General features: G+C 38.9%; 1 protein-coding gene across 1 annotated transcript in view; it reads left to right on the top strand.

Moving 5' to 3' along the window:
• SYTL5 (synaptotagmin-like 5) overlaps positions 1–17,885 on the top strand; it is a gene marked incomplete at its 5' end in the record, with an annotated part of 35,522 nt that overhangs the window by 11,014 nt on the left and 6,623 nt on the right. The window contains 6 exons of the mRNA XM_010077763.1: positions 2,061–2,167; positions 6,543–6,635; positions 11,072–11,137; positions 12,096–12,274; positions 13,111–13,213; positions 15,422–15,583. Coding sequence (XP_010076065.1) covers positions 2,061–2,167; positions 6,543–6,635; positions 11,072–11,137; positions 12,096–12,274; positions 13,111–13,213; positions 15,422–15,583 — 710 coding nt within the window. The remainder of the gene's footprint in view (positions 1–2,060; positions 2,168–6,542; positions 6,636–11,071; positions 11,138–12,095; positions 12,275–13,110; positions 13,214–15,421; positions 15,584–17,885) is intronic.

Here is a 17,885-nt window from a genome sequence, read left to right as displayed (position 1 = left end):
AGCTGAATGAGCTTTAAGGTCCTTTCCCACCCAAACCATTCTGTGATTCTATGATTCTAATTTTTACTTCATTGCATTGGAGGCTGTTAGGTAAATGAGGCTTGCCCAGGAAGGTGCTGTCAGAGCCGTTTTGCAACAGTGGGTGGAGATCCCTCCTTTCGCTCCCTAAGCCCTGTGCTCTTCTGTTTCTCCCAGGCACTCAGTCAGCTTCTTCTAGGGCTAACAGAGTGGGCTCAGATTCACACGTTTCTCTCTGAAACACAGCAGGGTTCACTTTATTTCAGCTGAATTTAGCCCAAAGGAGGAACCTAGTGACATATCCCACAGAGCTAATCAAAGGAGATAACATTCTTCACCATAGATATTTCAACTTGAAAGCATCAGAGTTGCTTTGAGAATATTGTGCAGTGCAACTCCAGGCAGAGGTGTTACAGACCACAACTTATTTCTGAAAATTCTCCTGTTTCAGCTACCTTATAAAATAAAGGTTTTCCTAGCAGAAAAGAACTTTCCTCATATTACCAAAGCAGATGGATGCTGAGCAAAATTGCAGGCAATGTGGGAATGGGCCTCAGACTCTTCATTGACTCCTTATTGGAGGATCTCAAAGGACATTAAGCTCAGGAGAGTGACCTTTCCTGTCACATCAGCTGTAGCGCAAGTAGAAGATAAACAGTTAAAAACTTTGCAGATTCCTACCTGCAGGATCTAAAAGTATTATATTTCCCCTCTTTCTTTCTCAATATATTGAACAGTTGCACAAAAGATTTATATGGGACTAAGAAAATCTTTCTCCAAGACATCTAATATGTCTTATGCCTATAGAGCAGGTGAGAGACATGTGGGACTGAAACAAACCTGTGCAGTCTTGAGACTTGTTCAATTCCTCCTCCTTTCTGCACAGGACACACCAGTAATGACAGAAGTACTTTTTGTGCCCATCTGTAACTGTAGTTGCTTAATTCTGAAGCAGACGCTGGGGGGAGTTCGGTGGTGGTGGGAGATGTGATAATCACTGTGAACCCTTGGACTGCAAGTTTTGCAATATTCCAGGTTGACAGGCCTACCAGAGGAAGTCACAGAATCATAGAATGGCCTGGGTTGAAAAGGACCTTAAAGATCATGAAGGGCTGCCAACCACTAGACCAGGTTGCTCAAAGCCTCATCCAGCCTGGCCTTGAACACCGCCAGGGATGGGGCATCCACAGCTTCCCTGGGCAACCTGTTCCAGTGCCTCACCACCCCCACAGTAAAAAACTTCCTCCTAATATCCAGTCTAAATCTCCCCTCTCTTAGTTTAAAACCATTCCCACTCATCCTGTCACTGTCAACCTCGTAAATAGTCGTTCCCCCTCCTGTTTATAGGCTCCCGTCAGGTACTGGAAGGCTGCTATTAAGTCTCCTTGGAGCCTTCTCTTCTCCAAGCTAAACAAGCCCAGATCCCTCAATCTTTCCTCATAGGAGAGGTGCTCCAGCTCTCTGACCATCTTGTGGCCCTCCTCTGGACTTGTTCCAAGAGCTCCACATGTTTCTTGTGCTGGGGACCCCAGGCCTGGACACAGTACTCCAGATGGGGTCTCACAAGAGCAGAGTAGAGGGGGACAATCACCTCCCTCTCCCTGCTGGCCACCCCTTTTTTTTAGTGCAGCCCAGGACATAGTTGGCCTTCCGGGCTGCAAGCGCACACTCCTGGCTCATGTCCAGCTTCTCATCCACCAGGACCCCCAAGTCCTTCTCCGCAGGGTTGCTCTCAAGGAGTCAAAGTCAAAAGCTTGATCTATAGTGTCATCCCCAGGAGACAACTGCAGCAGATAAATAATGCTGGGGGAAAAAAGTATTGTCCAGAAGACTGAACAGCATCAAAAAGCATATTTTTCCAGTTATCATATTGATGTTCAGTTGTCATAGAGTTTGTGACAGAGACCTAAAATATTGGTTTGATGTTAATTTCTTAAAAACACAATTGGATTTATGACAACACTTAGTAAAGTATGGAAGATGAAACAGAATATTTTCTTGTACGAGTTATAGTAAACATTTCAATTGCTTTTATTTTCCAGATCGTAGCCGATCTGAGATAGATCTGAGTGAATCTTACTCTGAAGGAAATGAGGATACTCTGAGCATAAGAAGCAAATCTGTACCTAGTGCCTTAGATCAGGAACTGGTGAGTTATAAGTATGTAAATATTTATTTACAAATTTACATATTTCCAGGTGGAAATCCTGTTTGTTCAGACTTATAGAATCAACACTGTATGTGTATCTATATGAAATATAAGTAATGCAGAACATTGTTTCACGGATATTTAATGAGTTGTTAAACAGCTTTGCCTTCTGAGTATGTTGGCTATAGAGTTATTCCAATGAATAGTCATGGTTACAGTTTGTTATTGATTTGCTGGTTTTTTGAGTTTACAGGTGAAAGAAATCTGACCTGAAAATAAATTTCAGGCACTGTATTACACATGTTCCGAAGTTCTGTTAATTCATACTTTCTTGGATTTTAATTTTGATGCTGAGAAATATTATACTTTAAAGGCTTTAATATTTGTCTGGTTTTGATTTTCCCCTTATATATTTTTTAGCAAATGAAGCCCTGTCTTTCTGTTCTGCCATTGTTGCTTGCCTGTTCTTCCTGTTCACTGTTTTCTCCCATACATCTCTATGCCTTTTTCTATGTCTTCTATGGGCTATTTTTCCTGAAGTGATTCACAACTTCCCTCTCCTCTTGTGCACATATCCAAGATAACACAAGTTGCAGATGTGCATCAATGCTATAAAAGAATACCCAAGCTTATTAAATATGCATGAGAAATATGCATGAGGGGAAGAAAAAGAAGAGTTACTTAAATAGTTCTTAATCTGATTATAGTTTGTTCTGAAGTTTCAGAATGTGTGCTTCTAACTTAAAAAAAAAAATTATAACCCTCTATGTTATGGTTTACGTATTTTATCTGTTGTCATAGTCCTTCCCTAACAACTGCTCTGTTCAGAAAAGCATTGGCCATGGGTGATGTCTCACCTTCTTGTAACTTTTGATACTTAGGGCTTGGTGGAAAACAATGTGTTGTGATTCCTATCCATTTCTTGGACTGGAAGCATCCAGAGAATTTGCCTGGAGCCTTGTTTTGTTTGGGTTAATCTTTAAGGAAATAAAACAAGCCCTTCCTGTGCGTTAGATTTCTGTAGAAGAAAAACTTCAAAAATAAGTGTTTTGTTTTTTGATTGTAGTAAAGAAAAAGGACATGTTATTGATTTAAAAGATGGAAAATATTGAAGAAATAGAAAATAAGAAAATACAAGCTCTAAATATCTTTGTATTAGTTTCCTGCTCTAATTGTACATGCTGTGGGAGTTTTCACCTAGGAATATCTGAAGCAGATGCCGGAGATGCCAAGTCCAGAGTGGTTTTCTGTTCTTTTATTTTTTGTTTTTGTCTTCCTCATATTCAGAGCTTTTTTCTCTTTTTTTTCCTCTTCGTTTTCTTGCTGACTCCAAGTGAAATTTCAGATTGCACCTCAGCCACTCTCTAGCTTCTTTGCTAACATAGGGGGCCTCTCTTGTAACATAACCTTGATTTAGTTGCTCTGGGGTCTGTGAGAGTGCTAATTCCCCTTTAAATTTCATTCATAACAAAGTTCATAGATCTCTGATTCCACCCATGTCCCTACTTGCTCTGTCTTATGAAATTAATTGACTCCATTCATCAGCTTTAGTGTTTAACGTGGGTTTTGGGATAGTTTGACTCACAGGAGTCCTTCAGAGTCTTGCCCTGTGTTCATTATGAATGCAATCGTTTGAGATAATCCTGCTGGAGTTTAGCTTCTTTGGTGCTCAATATAAGAGGCAAAAAGAAAGATATGTGATGAAAATAACAACAGGTTCTGTAGCCTGAGAAAAGTCATACCACCTTTTCTCTTGGACAGTTGGTGGAGCTAGCTGGGGTCCTTCATTCTCCTATCTCTGGGTGATGGGAGCTGACAGCAGTGGTGTGGGAGATGCCACATGTCAATAAGATAAGCAGATTTCTGGAGTTTATCATCTGAAAATGTGGGAAAAAGCTTTTAGCTGCTTTGCGCCCAGCTTTATCAGAAAAATCCATTACACATACAGAGAAATAAGCTGGAAAATTGAATGGGTACTTTGCTTCTCTAACTTGCATTGCTCTTGATAGTGAAAAGGGACAACCTCCAGAAACCCACATACTGTAGTATGTGTGTACACCTTATCTAGAGATCTGTGTATTGAATCCCTGACAAGTAGCATTCATTACATGCTCAGCTGCTCTAGTAGAAGTAATTGGATAATACGCATTTTATAACCCCCACTGGAGACCATGAGATTAATGTCCTACTAGCTCTAACTTTAATAAGCTAATAACACTAACCAATTATGTAGTTGCAGTTCTGTAACACCTCCTGAGAAACATAATCATTGTGGTGCAAAATGAATTAAGAGCATAGGTTGAATGCTAACTTTTTCTTTTTTTGGTTTAAATATCTGCTTGCGCACAAAAATTGGTAGTCAGCTAGCTGTTGTTAGGACTTTTGTGAAGCACTGTTAATATTTGAGTGTCTAAACCTGAAACACCTCTGTATTAGCAGTCTTAGGATGTTGCCTTTTTTCTTTGTCCTATATTTAATTATTCACCAATAAAAATGTAGCATTGTTTATTTTGAAGTCCACGGGTATGTATACAACTGTGTAAAGGAAAGAGTTTTGCAGGTGTTACCAGAACTGCTTCTTCCTGTTATATGGGCAAGAAAGTAAGTTGCATCTTCTTGTACCAACTTTTAAACTTGGGGACATCATCTGAATTCTGAAGTCAATGAGGAGAGTAGATGTGAAGGGTGGGGGTTTTTGGTTTTATTTTAGAGGGGGGTTTTTTTGGTTTTTACTTTTGAAGGATTCAACTCTCTGTCTCCCTGAAATAGTTAGCTCTATTGTGCCTGGGTCTCCATGGACTTTTTCCTTAGACTGTAAAATATCTGCGACTTCCTTCTTCTGTGGAGTGGTAGCAGCACCCTGAATAGATTAGAAGGAGAAGAGCTCGGCAGTGGAGGCTCATTGTAAGAACATGAAGCTAAGAGGAATCTTTGCTTTAGTATATAAATTTTGGTTCTAAATAGAGTGATGGCTTGTCCTGATTTCCCTCTACTCAAATATGCAGTTACAATTGGAAAGTAGTAATAGAAAATTTTGCATCACTTTCAGCTGATTTTATTTCAGTTCAGTCACTGGAGCAAAGAAGAGTTGTAACAGATAGTTTTATGCATGCTGATGACAAATGCTCTGTAGATCTTTACATAAACTGACAGTTCAACTCTCCAGCAGCATTTCTTCTCTGCTCTGTTTTTCCTGATTAGTATACAAATCTTTGAGACTCCTGAAGTTTGAATGCCATACTTCTCTGTTTAGTTCTAAGAGAGTGAGAGAAACTGAGCAATAGAGAGTGAGGTAGGACCATCAACCAGATTTTAAGTTTCTTTTTAGATTCTACTTTTATTGCTGCACTTAAAAAAAAGAAAGTTATTTTTTCTGTGTATGAGCTAAAGATGTTACAGTTCAGTCTTGCTTATTAAAACTCAAGCACATATATAAAGCTGTGCAATTCCTGATTTTTCCTCAATTTTTTTAAATTATTAAAATAATACAGGAATTTAATTATTTTTAAAACATGCATACCTGCTGGGTTTTTTGTTCACCCGTCAAATATATTCAGTGTGTGCGATAGCAGGACAAGTTTCTTTGCATGTGGTTTGACAATAACCCAGTGTTTTCAGCACTGCCTGTTAGAAAGTGGGTCTGTGTTAATTATCATGGTCACAAAATTGTTGCCTGTCACCAAAGACAGTGCGAAAGGGTGCAAGTGTAATTGTGTGCTTGTCCATTTGTGTGCGTGTGAGTGTGATTGATATAAATGTGGATAATGATTGGAAAACCTGGATTGCTGGACTGTAAAAAATGTGTCCTGTAAGAACATGGAACCTGTACTGTGGCCAGGAAATTGACCGTCTAATGGCTTCTGGCTACAAGTATCTTCAGATAAACCATTATCAGTGATCCCCTGGCACCTGGTATCAGACCTTAATTAACTCATTTATTTTGGTAAGATTTGAAAAATTCTCACTGTGTCCCTCTAAGATTTCCAGTCTGGAATTCCTGAATGCAAGTAGTAGTAAGTAGAATAATGTAATTCACATGGGATTGTTGGTAGGCACAGAACTGGGTTTTGTTTATGTGCACAGTTGTTGGCCATGCGAAGGTATACACCTCCAGAATAAGATATGAAGTACGTGTCAAGTTTTTCAGTTCTTAAGCAATTGAACCCTGAAACTATAACAGTGTCTTTTCCGTTTATGCTATGTGCCTGTGCAAAGAAGTGGAAAACATAAATCCAAATTCCTCTAGAGATTAGAATTTTGAATGCATCCTGCACTGTCTTCCCAAAGTGGAAAATACGTGAAACAAAACTAAGTGACAGAGGTTGACCAAATACAGAGCAGAACACGACGACTAAAATGCCTGTTTGTCATTTAGGATTATCTGGATGAAACAGAAGAAGATAATGATGAAATAGTGGCCTCTCGTTATTCAAGGAAACATGGACATTTGACAAGTGGATTATCAACAGTAAGATCTTGAGTAGAAAACGTATGCTTTTTCCTTCCACAAAAGACCATTGTTCCTCCAAAAAGTTTAACTTCATACCACTTAGCAGCAGATCATCTTTCATCCTGCACTTGAGAAACATCCTTTAACATTTAGATAGTTTTTCTATTATATTTTTAGTGCTGTTCAAAGATAAAATGCTGGTCTCTGCAGCACATTGAAAGAGAAAATCATCTTACATACTCATCGGCAGATTTCCTCACAAGCTCAGGTTACTACCAAGCTGACATGGAGAACACAAACCATAGGTGTTTGCAGTACATGACTGCTCAGCTTTGCAGAGGAGCACTTGATCTCAATTTACTTGTAATGAAGAGAACAAGGCTGTGGTGGGATCTTCCATCTCAAACTACTTTCTGGTTGTTCAGATTCTTGGGACACAAATGCTTGTCTGTGTGTTTGCATACATACCACTTCTGTGGCATCATTATCATAGAATCATAGAATGGTTTGGGTTGGAAAGGACCTTAAAGATCATCAAGTTCCAACCCCCCTGCCATGGGCAGGGACACCCTCCACTAGACCAGGTTGCTCAAGGCCTCATCCAGCCTGGCCTTGAACACCTCCAGGGATGGGGAATCCACAACTTCTCTGGGCAACCTGTTCCAGTGCCTCACCACCCTCACAGTGAAAAATTTCTTCCTAATGTCTAGTCTAAATCTACCCTCTTTCAGCTTATACCCATTACACCTTGTCCTCTCACCACACTCCCTGATAAAGAGTGCCTCCCCATCTCTCCTGTAGCCCCCTTCAGGTACTGGAAGGCTGCTATTAAGTCTCCTCGGAGCCCTCTTTTCTCCAGGCTAAACAACCCCAACTCTTTCAGCCTGTCCCCCAGCCCAGCTTCTCCTATTCTTCATGACACAATTGCCGTACCACCCACATCCGAAAAGTATTTCTCTTTACAGTGAGCATGGAGATAACTGGGGATTTTGGTTGATCACAACTTTTCTGCCTGCTACAATAATTTTACTATTTTTCTGTTACATCCTTTTGTTTCTTGTCATAATCAAGCTATATGCTGTAAATCAGATGTTTGAGTCATATGGTTGTCTAGATTGCAACTTAATGTTGATTTTAAAAGGATGGCTGCATTTTCAGGTTGTAAGAGGTGCTTGAGATGCAACAAAATTGTTATAACAAGCTTTACATGGTTCATTATGCAGTCTGTTACTGGGAAAGGAAATGCATGATAAAAGTAGCCTCTAATGTTTATGACTACCTGTTGTGTACCTCATTTTTGGGATCTGACTCTTAGGATGTGGGAAACTGATAGCATCTTCAGAAAAGTTGTGAAGTCCTCTCTGGCCACTCTTGTGTATGACTTGTGCCTAAGAATAGCTCTGGTCAGCATACGGAGTACCAGAAAAGTGCGACAAACTCCAAGGAGAAGATCAGAGAGTTGAAGAGGATTAAGAGAGATGAGTCTGTATGCTAAAAGGGAGGAGAAAATTTGGTCCATGATAGTAACCAGTGAACTGTCATTTCTAGACTGCATCGCCATTAGTCCCCATGCAAGCAGGGCCCAGGGAATGCCCACTTAAGTTCTTGATCTCAGGTTGACTGAATCCAAGCTTGGCTTACCTGGGGAGAAGAAAGGGCTGAGAAAGTTGCCTTCAGAGCACTTTGTTATCTTAGATCTGGCCATGTCCAGACGCTTTTCCCTTCTAATTTGCACAATTCACCAAAACAGACACAACAGAGATGTGTGACACTTCACACCAAATCAGACTTGAACAAATGTAGCCTGTTGGCGCTGGTCTAATTAGACCCACCTGCCCGAGGCTGGCTATGACTCATTATCTCCAGTGCTTGCTGCTCCTGTGGATTTTATACACAAAATTAGTTTTATTTTCCCTGAATATTGGATACAAGGGTTGCAGATGCTTAAGTGCTTTCTCTGTTTAGGCCGCTAATTGAGGAACTACATTTAGAGAGCCTTCTTTCTGTATACTGTAGGCAGCATTCCATCTGTGTATTGGGTTTTGTCCCAGTGCTCTAGATTTCCTTGTGACCTTTTTCTTAAGCACAGCACAGCTTTTCCACTGCTGTAGGTTTGAGATAGTCTCACATCTCAATGCTCTTGTTTCTCTTTATTCGCCATGACATGACTTTTAATGTCACTGCAATGCTATGTTAATGGTGAGGTTGCAAATGGCAAGCTGCTTCTCCTTGTAAGAGCAGGTCAGTTTTACAGGTTCTTTTTTCTTCAGTGTGTGTTACTAGCTACTAGTATTCCCTGTCTCTCTTCTTTTTGCCTTTACTCTGCTTGTTGTAAGCCTGTGAGCCTTCTGCACTGTACTGATTTTTTTTCATATACTTATCTGTCAAATGAGTGTGTACCATTAAGTCACAGTGAAATAATGTTACTAATGAACAGTAGGCTCTGACTGCATGTTTATCCTTGTCCTTTCTTTTTTTCAAATATGAGAATTTAAAGTGTAGTATAGGTACTCTGACAATGAGCATTTGAGATAAAGGAAGATGTATCTCACAGGGTAAAGATGCTTGAAATCTACCTATAACATTAGCGAGAAGAAATGGGAAGTGACATTGATCAGGAACTGTATCTCAGCATTAGGGTATTTTTCTTTGTGTTTTCGCAAAGCTAGTACATGAACTGTGTATTTAGTTTTTCCCTGTATCTTCCACTGATTCCTCTCCTGAATACATTAATGTGGTGTTGTCAAGACCCATCACGTCAGTAAGACTGAATTGTTCCAATGCCTTACCTCAGCAATAAGATATGACGCAAAACAAATATAATTCTTAGTGAGGTACTAAGATGAGCCTCTGCATCTTCCATATGTTGTTTACTACTTATGAAACTGGAAAATTAGTAGCTTTCTTAAGGACATTACATTTAGCATATGTAATGTCCAGTGTAAGTGCCACAGAACAGAGTCTGTGGGGAGGAGAGTCAAGTATATAAAAAATTTCTACTAAATTTGTGTTATCTTGTTGGTGGTTTGTAAGCAATTCAGAAATTGTGTTTGCAAAAATTCTAGGGTCAGAGGTCATCTGTTTGTTTAGGACTCTCCGTTGGTTGTTTTTTTTTCCCCAATAATTTATCCTTCACTGCCCACTTAGCTAAAGATCAAGAAAAGTAATTTTTGGATTCAATTGAGAAAAACTCATTCACTTGCTCGTGTGAGTATAGCCTTGTTTGTTTGCTGAAGTGGGCACACAGATTGTTACTTTCCTGTTGCAGGTGTAATTTAGGCATTTTGTAGCACATACTGGGACTGTTGAATTCACTAATGGTGTCCAAGGATACCCATTTTCATGTATGCTAGAGGTGGAAATGCATAGCTGGTAAAGGCCGGAATTCAGCTCAAGGCATGTTAGGAATAGGAGGAAATACGGCACATTTGTCAGTGTGTACTGCTAATTCTCCAGTAATTTCAACGAATTCTGTTCATGGAATTTCAGCCAATTGTACAAGGAATAAAAGGACAAGCATTTTTCTTTTTTTAAATTAAGGATAAAGAAGGCCAGCAGAAATTTAAAAAAAAAAAAAAAACAAAAAAAAAAACAAACAAAAAAAAACCAAAAAAAACCCACCCTCTTTGTCACTTAGTATTCCTACATGATGATGTATAAAATTAACTTTATGGAAAATGATTGCTTGTCCTGATTTTCCGTGTCTTTTTGTTTACCATATTGACACAGGCCTGCTTATCCCTCCAGCATTCTTTGCTGCTGGGCCCTTAGGCAAGGGGCTCGGAGAATTGAGTTTTGTCACAGACCAATTCTTTTTGTGTGGCTCTTTCCTTGACTGTGCTCTTCCTTCCTCCCTACAGCTGATAAGGAAGGAAGTAGATCAAGATGTAGATTACCTTGAGCTCACTGGTGAGATTTCCAGGTACTGCTCTAGCAAGCAGAGGGGGAAAATGTTTCCCCAAATATTCTATTGCTATATTTTTCCCCAAAGAGTGACACGTTTACAAATTTCTGTGCATTTTTATCTATTCATACAAACTGCACAGAGAAACTGTGATTTTACAAATATATGAATGCTTAGCTTTTTGACTAGCTTAAGTGAGGATTGACTTCATGTAGACGTAAATGAGGACAAAACCAAGTACAATTCCATACAAATACAAATCTGTTGAGTTGGTGTTCTAAAATGTAATTTCTTTATTTTGATACAACAGATACTTCATGTCTACTTAATTATGTTGAGCCATGTGTCTTCAATATTTGAAGTATATGGAAAACACTTAGCATTTCTCTGATTTGGTGATAACTTTTTCTTTCTTTCTTGCTATGGCTTTGCAAGACAAACTTCCTTTGCTTTTCTGTACAGGTAAAGATTTATCACTGCACTTTATTCTTTCTTACTGCAGCTGTCTAATGCTCTTTTCTCTTGATCTTTTGCACTGCCTTCTTTAAAGAACTCCCCAGAAGGCTCTGACAGAAAATGGACGTATTTAAATGTGCCTGAAACAGATGGTGATACTGTGAGTTCTGAATCCTCTGCTTAGCTTACTTTTAAGGTTTCTCTCTCTTTTCTCCCTTTTTGTTAAAGACTGTACCTGTGTGTCTTGCAGGGTTCCTATGTGTTAGAATTTAGATGGTTATATATCTTTTTGAGCAACCTTGCTCAGTGACTCAAAAGAAAATGTGCACCAGATTTCTCGAATGCCTCTGGTTCTGGCAGTGTGCCTATTGCTCTGGTTTTCTTTAAAAATAGTTCTTTCCTAACTGTAATCTTTTGGAAGAGGAAATCCTCATAGCAATACTCTGCAAGGTATAAGTGAAAAAAAGAGATTGAGGGATGATATCTCATGTTTCAGTGGAAAATTTTGTGGGGTTATTGCTGAACTTTTTGGGCTTTAGGAAAATTACAGAAATGGTGGGTAGGGAATTTTGCTCATTGTTTTAGAATTACTAATGAGAAGTGAGTGTCACTTTAAACAAACATGGATTTATACCATCTCTAGTATAGAAGCATCCTTATAATTTCTTCTAATGGCTCTGTCAGCAGTTGTCTTGTGAGACTCAGTAGAAATTCAGTGTACAGCAGAGCCAAAGAGGTGTGGTTTTTTTGGTTTTTTTTTTTTTTTTTTTTCCCCCCTGCTTGGAATTTATGTGAGCTTACAATTTATGTAGTCTGTCTGCTCTTCAGTTCATGCATGAATTAAATGGTGGTACTTTAGATGGAGTCATGTTTATAAATAGGTTTGAATCTTGCATGGTAAAACATTAACTGTCTAGACATTTAAGCTATTATTAATTATAGTTCTTATTCCCTTTTATATCAAATGGTGGTATTTCTGTTCTATGATGTATCTGTTTTCATAGCAAGTCCTAGCAAGTGTGACAATATTGCAAGGCTGTAGCTGTATGAAAAAAAAGCAGATTCTGGAAAAGAGTAATTTGTTTAAGCCTCTAAGTACTTTTTCTCTCCCTCTCCAGGCCAGCATTAACAGCATGCTGAGTGTATATAGTGAAACTGGTGACTATGGCAACGTGAAGGTCAGCGGTGAAATCCATCTCAACATCAACTACAGCTACAAAACAGGTGCCCTCAACATCCTGGTGAAAAGTTGCAGAAACCTGGCCATTGCAGATGAGAAGAAGCAAAGGACCGATCCGTAAGCACAGAGGAGAATTTCCTCTTAGGCTCTGCTAGGGGTGTCCTCCACTGCGTCACACACTGTAGTCAGTGATGTAGCCTGGGGCTGTGATATGAGCCTGAGAACTCATAAGATCCAGTTGCTACAAGACAGCATTCCGATGATGGTTGATTTGGGATTCTCTGTGGGAAATGCATTTTTGAGATGTTTATTAGGGCAACACGTGCCTGTTCCAGGAAAGCAATAGGATTACTTAAATTATCAACCTGTTTGAAAGTAAAAGGGCAAAAAATATGAAGGAATAGGGAGGCTGAATTGATTTCTTACTTCTAGAATCAAAACTAAAGTATATGAGAGGAGTGATGGTTTAGAGGGAGGGAAGGATAGTGATAACTGGTTTCACACATCCATAGATTCACTTTCTAAGGACCATGTTTTCTGAGCTTCTCCTTATAGTTTTCAGTATAATCTGTAAATTCTCTCATCATCATGTGTAATCCTATTGTAGGTAAGGTATGAAGTTTTTCATTCTCTTGTATTTTCAGTGTATGTGTTGTCATATGTAACTAGTCAGTGATCGTATACTACAAAAGGGAAAGCTTTCTGCGTTTCTGACAATGAGCAAATTAATTTAGCTCTGCATTTTGATATTCTGCTCCTATCTGATTAACATTGCTGTGTTTGTAGGTAAAGATCATACCTTTCCATGTTTCACATATTCTCTGTTACATGTGTACATTGTTTAGACTGCAAAAATTAATTTCCTCATATGTGTTGCTAATGCAGCAATGTCAGGTTCTTCCTCAAACTCATCAGTTTTATTCCTTGCTAATAACTTACTACTTGATCTACAGATATGTCAAAGCATACCTTCTGCCTGATAAGTCCCGCCAAAGTAAACGCAAGACCAAAATTAAAAGTAACAGCACCAATCCAGAATTTAATGAAACACTGAAGGTGAGAACACTGTCCCTCTCTCAGGCTGTGATGAATGTTCTGCTTGTGCTCACAGGCATTTTCTATATGTGTTCTGGTATAGGGATTAGGATTTGGAAGATATGCCTCAAAGGGAAGGTGTTTAAGCGAAAACATCTAGTAATCCTATGAGTCGTAATTTCTCGCTTTCAGGCCTAAATGTTTTTGTTTGATTCTTCCCTTTACAGGTCAAACTTCTATAAATTTCCATAGTTGTCTTTCAAAACTGTTGGTGTTCCCATCTAACCTGAGCTCAGAGTTGTTAAAAGCACCTTAAAGATTTTGTACGCCCTAAGGTAGCAGCTGACCTGAAGTAGAGGCAGCTTAAAACTTCCAGTCTCACTGATTTGGAAGAGAAAACAACCTTTTCCAGTAAGATCTGAATTTCTCTGGAGGCTTTAATTTTTTTTTTTAAAGCAGAACTGACTTTGATAAGAAAATGCCAACAATGGCTTCACTAAATGCCTTCCAAAAAAAGCTGTGTGAAGTTCATTTTCTGTTGCAAAAGATAATGACAGATTACTTCCTTGAGGATTGGTGGAGCACAACACCCAGGCTTTCCTTCCTTGCCTTTTACTCACATCCACTACAGAGGCTGAAATATTTTTGAGCTCCTCACAAGCTGCTTATTCACCTCCTTGACTCTGTGGTACAGGTGGGAATGGCAGAGTTACTACCCAGTTCGCTGCCTGTCTGGCACCTAGACCTCAAGGCTCCTGGTGATTCCCCTCCCTGTCAATAGAAGAGAGTTATCCCAGCTGGCTGTCATGAGGCCAGAAACTCTTCTTAGTTTCTCCTGAATTATTTTTCGTAATTTCAGTGATGTTTTAAATAAGTTTCTTATAATAGAGGCTAATAGATGTTCCCTGGCCAGTATACTTGGCTTAACCTGGCTACAAAACCATTTTGCAGACTTACACATGCTTGATCTGGCCAGACTGCTTGCCAAGGGAGAGACTCTTGTATGGCCTCATTTTCAAGTTGTTTATAGTAAAGTTAAGACTTGCTTGAACTGGGGGGGGGGAAGAAAAAAAAAAAGTGTTAGACTCTATTTAACAAGGAACATAGCACTAAACATGCATGTTTGCTGGCAGGGAACTCAGTGAGGATAGGACCTAGCAGCTTGCTAAAAATGTGAATTGTAATGAAGAGGGCTTATTTGAATTGTGGGTAGGTAACCAAGAGCTAGCATCTGTTCATCCCAACTGTAACTACTGTTAAAAAAAAAAAAAAGAAAAGAAAAAGAATTAAATGTATCTGTCTCTTCCCTCTTTGTCTTTTATTCTGTTGTTGCTAAATATGACATTTCTCACAGTGGAGCTGCTGGTATCTAGGATTAAGCATTGTAGACATATCTATACATGAAGAGCCTACTTGTATGGCTTGCCAACTGACTTCACTGTTTCAGCTTTTGGAGAATATGTGTCTGTGTCCAGACGTTGTTCTAGATGTAAAAAAGGAGACATCTGGGTCTCTTCAGCTAACACTAGGAGAAGGGTGAATTTCGGGGAATTAATGGGTCTTTTGCTAAAAGCAGAGTGGGCAGAGACAGAATTCCAGATGTTTATAATTTTCTGTGTACTTGTGAGAATATGATGTTTCTTCAGAGGAGTTTTTTAATAGCTTTCAAAGACAATAATGGTTAGTAAGACTGATATGCTTGGTGCATGTTTTGCAGATGCAGTTTTGCTTGTTTTCAGAACATTTTTTCATAAGTTACAAAGGTACAATTGAATAGGAGAGGACACTATTTCTAGGAACTAGTATACAGCAGACTCTCTTTAGGGATGAAAGAACCAGTGGGGTTTCTTTTTAGGAACTAAACTTTGATGCTGATCTGCTTCTTTTATGAAAACTTATAAGGAACTAACAGGATTGTAGTTTTAAGTGTCATAATTTACTCTATAGTCATAAATACCCAGTAAATAATACAGAAAAAACCACAATCGTGATAGTAACATTAATTCCCATTGGATGCATACTGCAAAGAAGAGAGTTAAGTTTAACATTAGCATTTTATGTTTCTGACTAGATCAATCTTGTTTGCAAAGAAAACAAACCTCTCTTTCATGCTTCGCTTGTTAGCTGCAGTGGGCTTCATGAAAATTGACCTAGAGCTGTGAAAGGCTCTGTGGAAACAATTATTTCTGCTTATTCTGAGAGTTTCTTTTTCTCTTTTTCTGTTGGTAGTATGTCATCAGTCACACACAGCTAGAAACCAGGACCCTGCAGCTTTCTGTCTGGCACTATGACAGATTTGGACGCAATAGCTTCCTTGGGGAGGTGGAAATTCCGTTTGATTCCTGGAACTTCGAAAATCAGGGTGATGAGTGGTTTGTGCTCCAGCCCAAGGTAAGGGTTTCCAGGGGCCAGTGAAAGTGCTGCGAAGCAAATTTAGCAAGGCTTGGTTATTTTTCCTTTGGAATGTGTTTATAAAATGGTGACTTTATGAGTGTCTAATATGGTAATAAAAATAATATATTTGTTCTTTATTCAATCAAAACATACTGGTTTTAAACTCTTCATGAAAACTTTACATGTGATTGGCTACTTAAAAACAAACAGAACCCCTATCTTTTAAATAAACTATGAGTTCATCTTGTAATACATTGCAATGGAGAAATGATCCAGTAAAGCAGCTGATTATTTTTTAAAAATAAGGACTGTTCTACCACTCCCCCCTACCCAACCCTTAACAGTTTATGAAAGAAATAGATCTTTTTTGTTTCAGTTCAAAGTGCGCTTTACATCCTTCAGCTGTGACAAAATGACTCCTTAATCTCTTAGTCACCTTAACTAGGAAGATACAAGATAAGGCTTCTCATCAGGAAAATCAATTGGTCTGTGAAACAGGACTTGCATTTCGCTAAGAATAGGATGGCTTCTGTCTCTAGGGCACCCCCTGCTTTGGCAAAGGAGAAGATGTTCATTTTTGGAAGGGATTCAAAGAGCTGTTGTAAACTAGAGGATTGAAGGCTTATGGCTTGCTTGCTCCTGCAGCAGCCAGAACCCCCAGAAATTCCAGTGGTTTAGATTGCCATTTCAGAAAGTCTATTTTTCATGTTGCAGAAAAATTCAAGGTTGTACCACAAGTAATGTGGAGATAGACTCAGATTACTTGTTTGCTCTGTGTTCATTGTATTTAAATAAATAGTGTTATGTTTGGGGTTTCAGGAAGGTGTGTTTGATTTGTGCCTTTCTCTCAGGTGGGAGATGGATCTGATTGCTGTATAATTAATTTCTAACTATAGCCCTTTGTGGGGCTTACATCTAAATTGTCACAAATTTATACTTTATTAAAATAATTTGCCAGAAGGTGCATAAGGAAATTGGTCTCTTCTTTGAACACTTACATACCTCACACTTCAAAAGTGGCAAGGAAGATCATTTGCAGTTTCCTAGTTCAGCTTTGTTAACAAGGGTGACCACTAGCTCTTCCTTCGTGGTCCAGGCAAGGTGAGACCAGGAAGAGAAAGTGGCTAATGATTGCAACAAACATGTTTCAGTCAGCGCTGTGTCCAGGCCAGGATTATACCATTCTCCTTACAAGCTTGCATCATGTATGTTACTTTTGTTGGGTCTGCTCTTGAAGCAGAATAAATGTCTACTATCTCTCTGTCATACCTCTGGCTGGTGTCAGATGATGCCCGTATTTAACACCCACCCATTTACAACAATAAGATACACATCTAGTATTTATTTTGCTTGCAGTTTGTATGCAATGTTGGTCTGAAATAGAGCTTCTTATTGTGCAGTAGTCTCTGTCATCTCATTTCAAACTTTAGGGGTTTATGTGTGTATGGGTGGTTTCTTTTAATCCTAATGGAAAAAAAAAAGACAGTCATGAAGCTCTCCTGCTCAGGAAAAAAAGCAATGAGGCGTTAAGCATTTCAGCTATTCCAGCTGGAAGGTGTTGTCTGATTATTTCCAAACCCATTAAAAGGATTTTTAAATTAGTTCTTTTTTTACCAAAGAAAGCAAACATAGAATTGGTTTTGTCTGCCTCCTAAGTTGTTATAAATAATGTTTCTAAACTTGAAATGCTGCTAAGATTACTGATCAGCAAAGATAATATTTTTTTACATATCAATTATTGCATTTTGAATTTTAAATAAGCGCAGGTTAATACACATGCAAATTACATGCTGTTCTCCCTGATGAACTGCCTGATAGAGACAGGAATGGCAGTGAAACATTTCCTGGGTTTTATTACAGCACTTTATTTGTTTTGTCATGAGTCATTTGGCTGTTTGAGTGAAAAGATTGGAGACCTGCTAATTCTGTGAGTATTGAATGTCTGTTTTCAAGAGGAGTGTGGTTAAATCAGAAAAAGAAAAGAAAATAGTCCTGTGGTTAAAGAGCGGGCAGAGTCTAGAGCCACATTATATGTGGGTTTGGGGGGGATGTTGACAAGTTGTTCCTGACGTAAGAACTTATACCATCTCTTGTCCACCAGTAGAACAGAAAATATAATTCTTGCTTTATGGGAAACTTGATCCTAAATTTTTGTAGTTCAGACCATAAGTGAGCTGCCTGACTGGCAAGATTTAGATGCTGTGCAAATTATTCCACAGCCATTTACTACAGGTTTTCTTCTGTGGTCTGTTGTAGCAACTGGCATCAGAGACTGCTGGAGACAGGACCATTTTTCTCA

The sequence above is a fragment of the Pterocles gutturalis genome, unplaced genomic scaffold (assembly GCF_000699245.1).
Source record: "Pterocles gutturalis isolate BGI_N339 unplaced genomic scaffold, ASM69924v1 scaffold911, whole genome shotgun sequence".
In the NCBI taxonomy this organism is placed as follows: domain Eukaryota; kingdom Metazoa; phylum Chordata; class Aves; order Pterocliformes; family Pteroclidae; genus Pterocles; species Pterocles gutturalis.
Note: the sequence above shows the minus strand (reverse complement) of the source record. Positions and strands in the feature narration are given on the sequence as shown.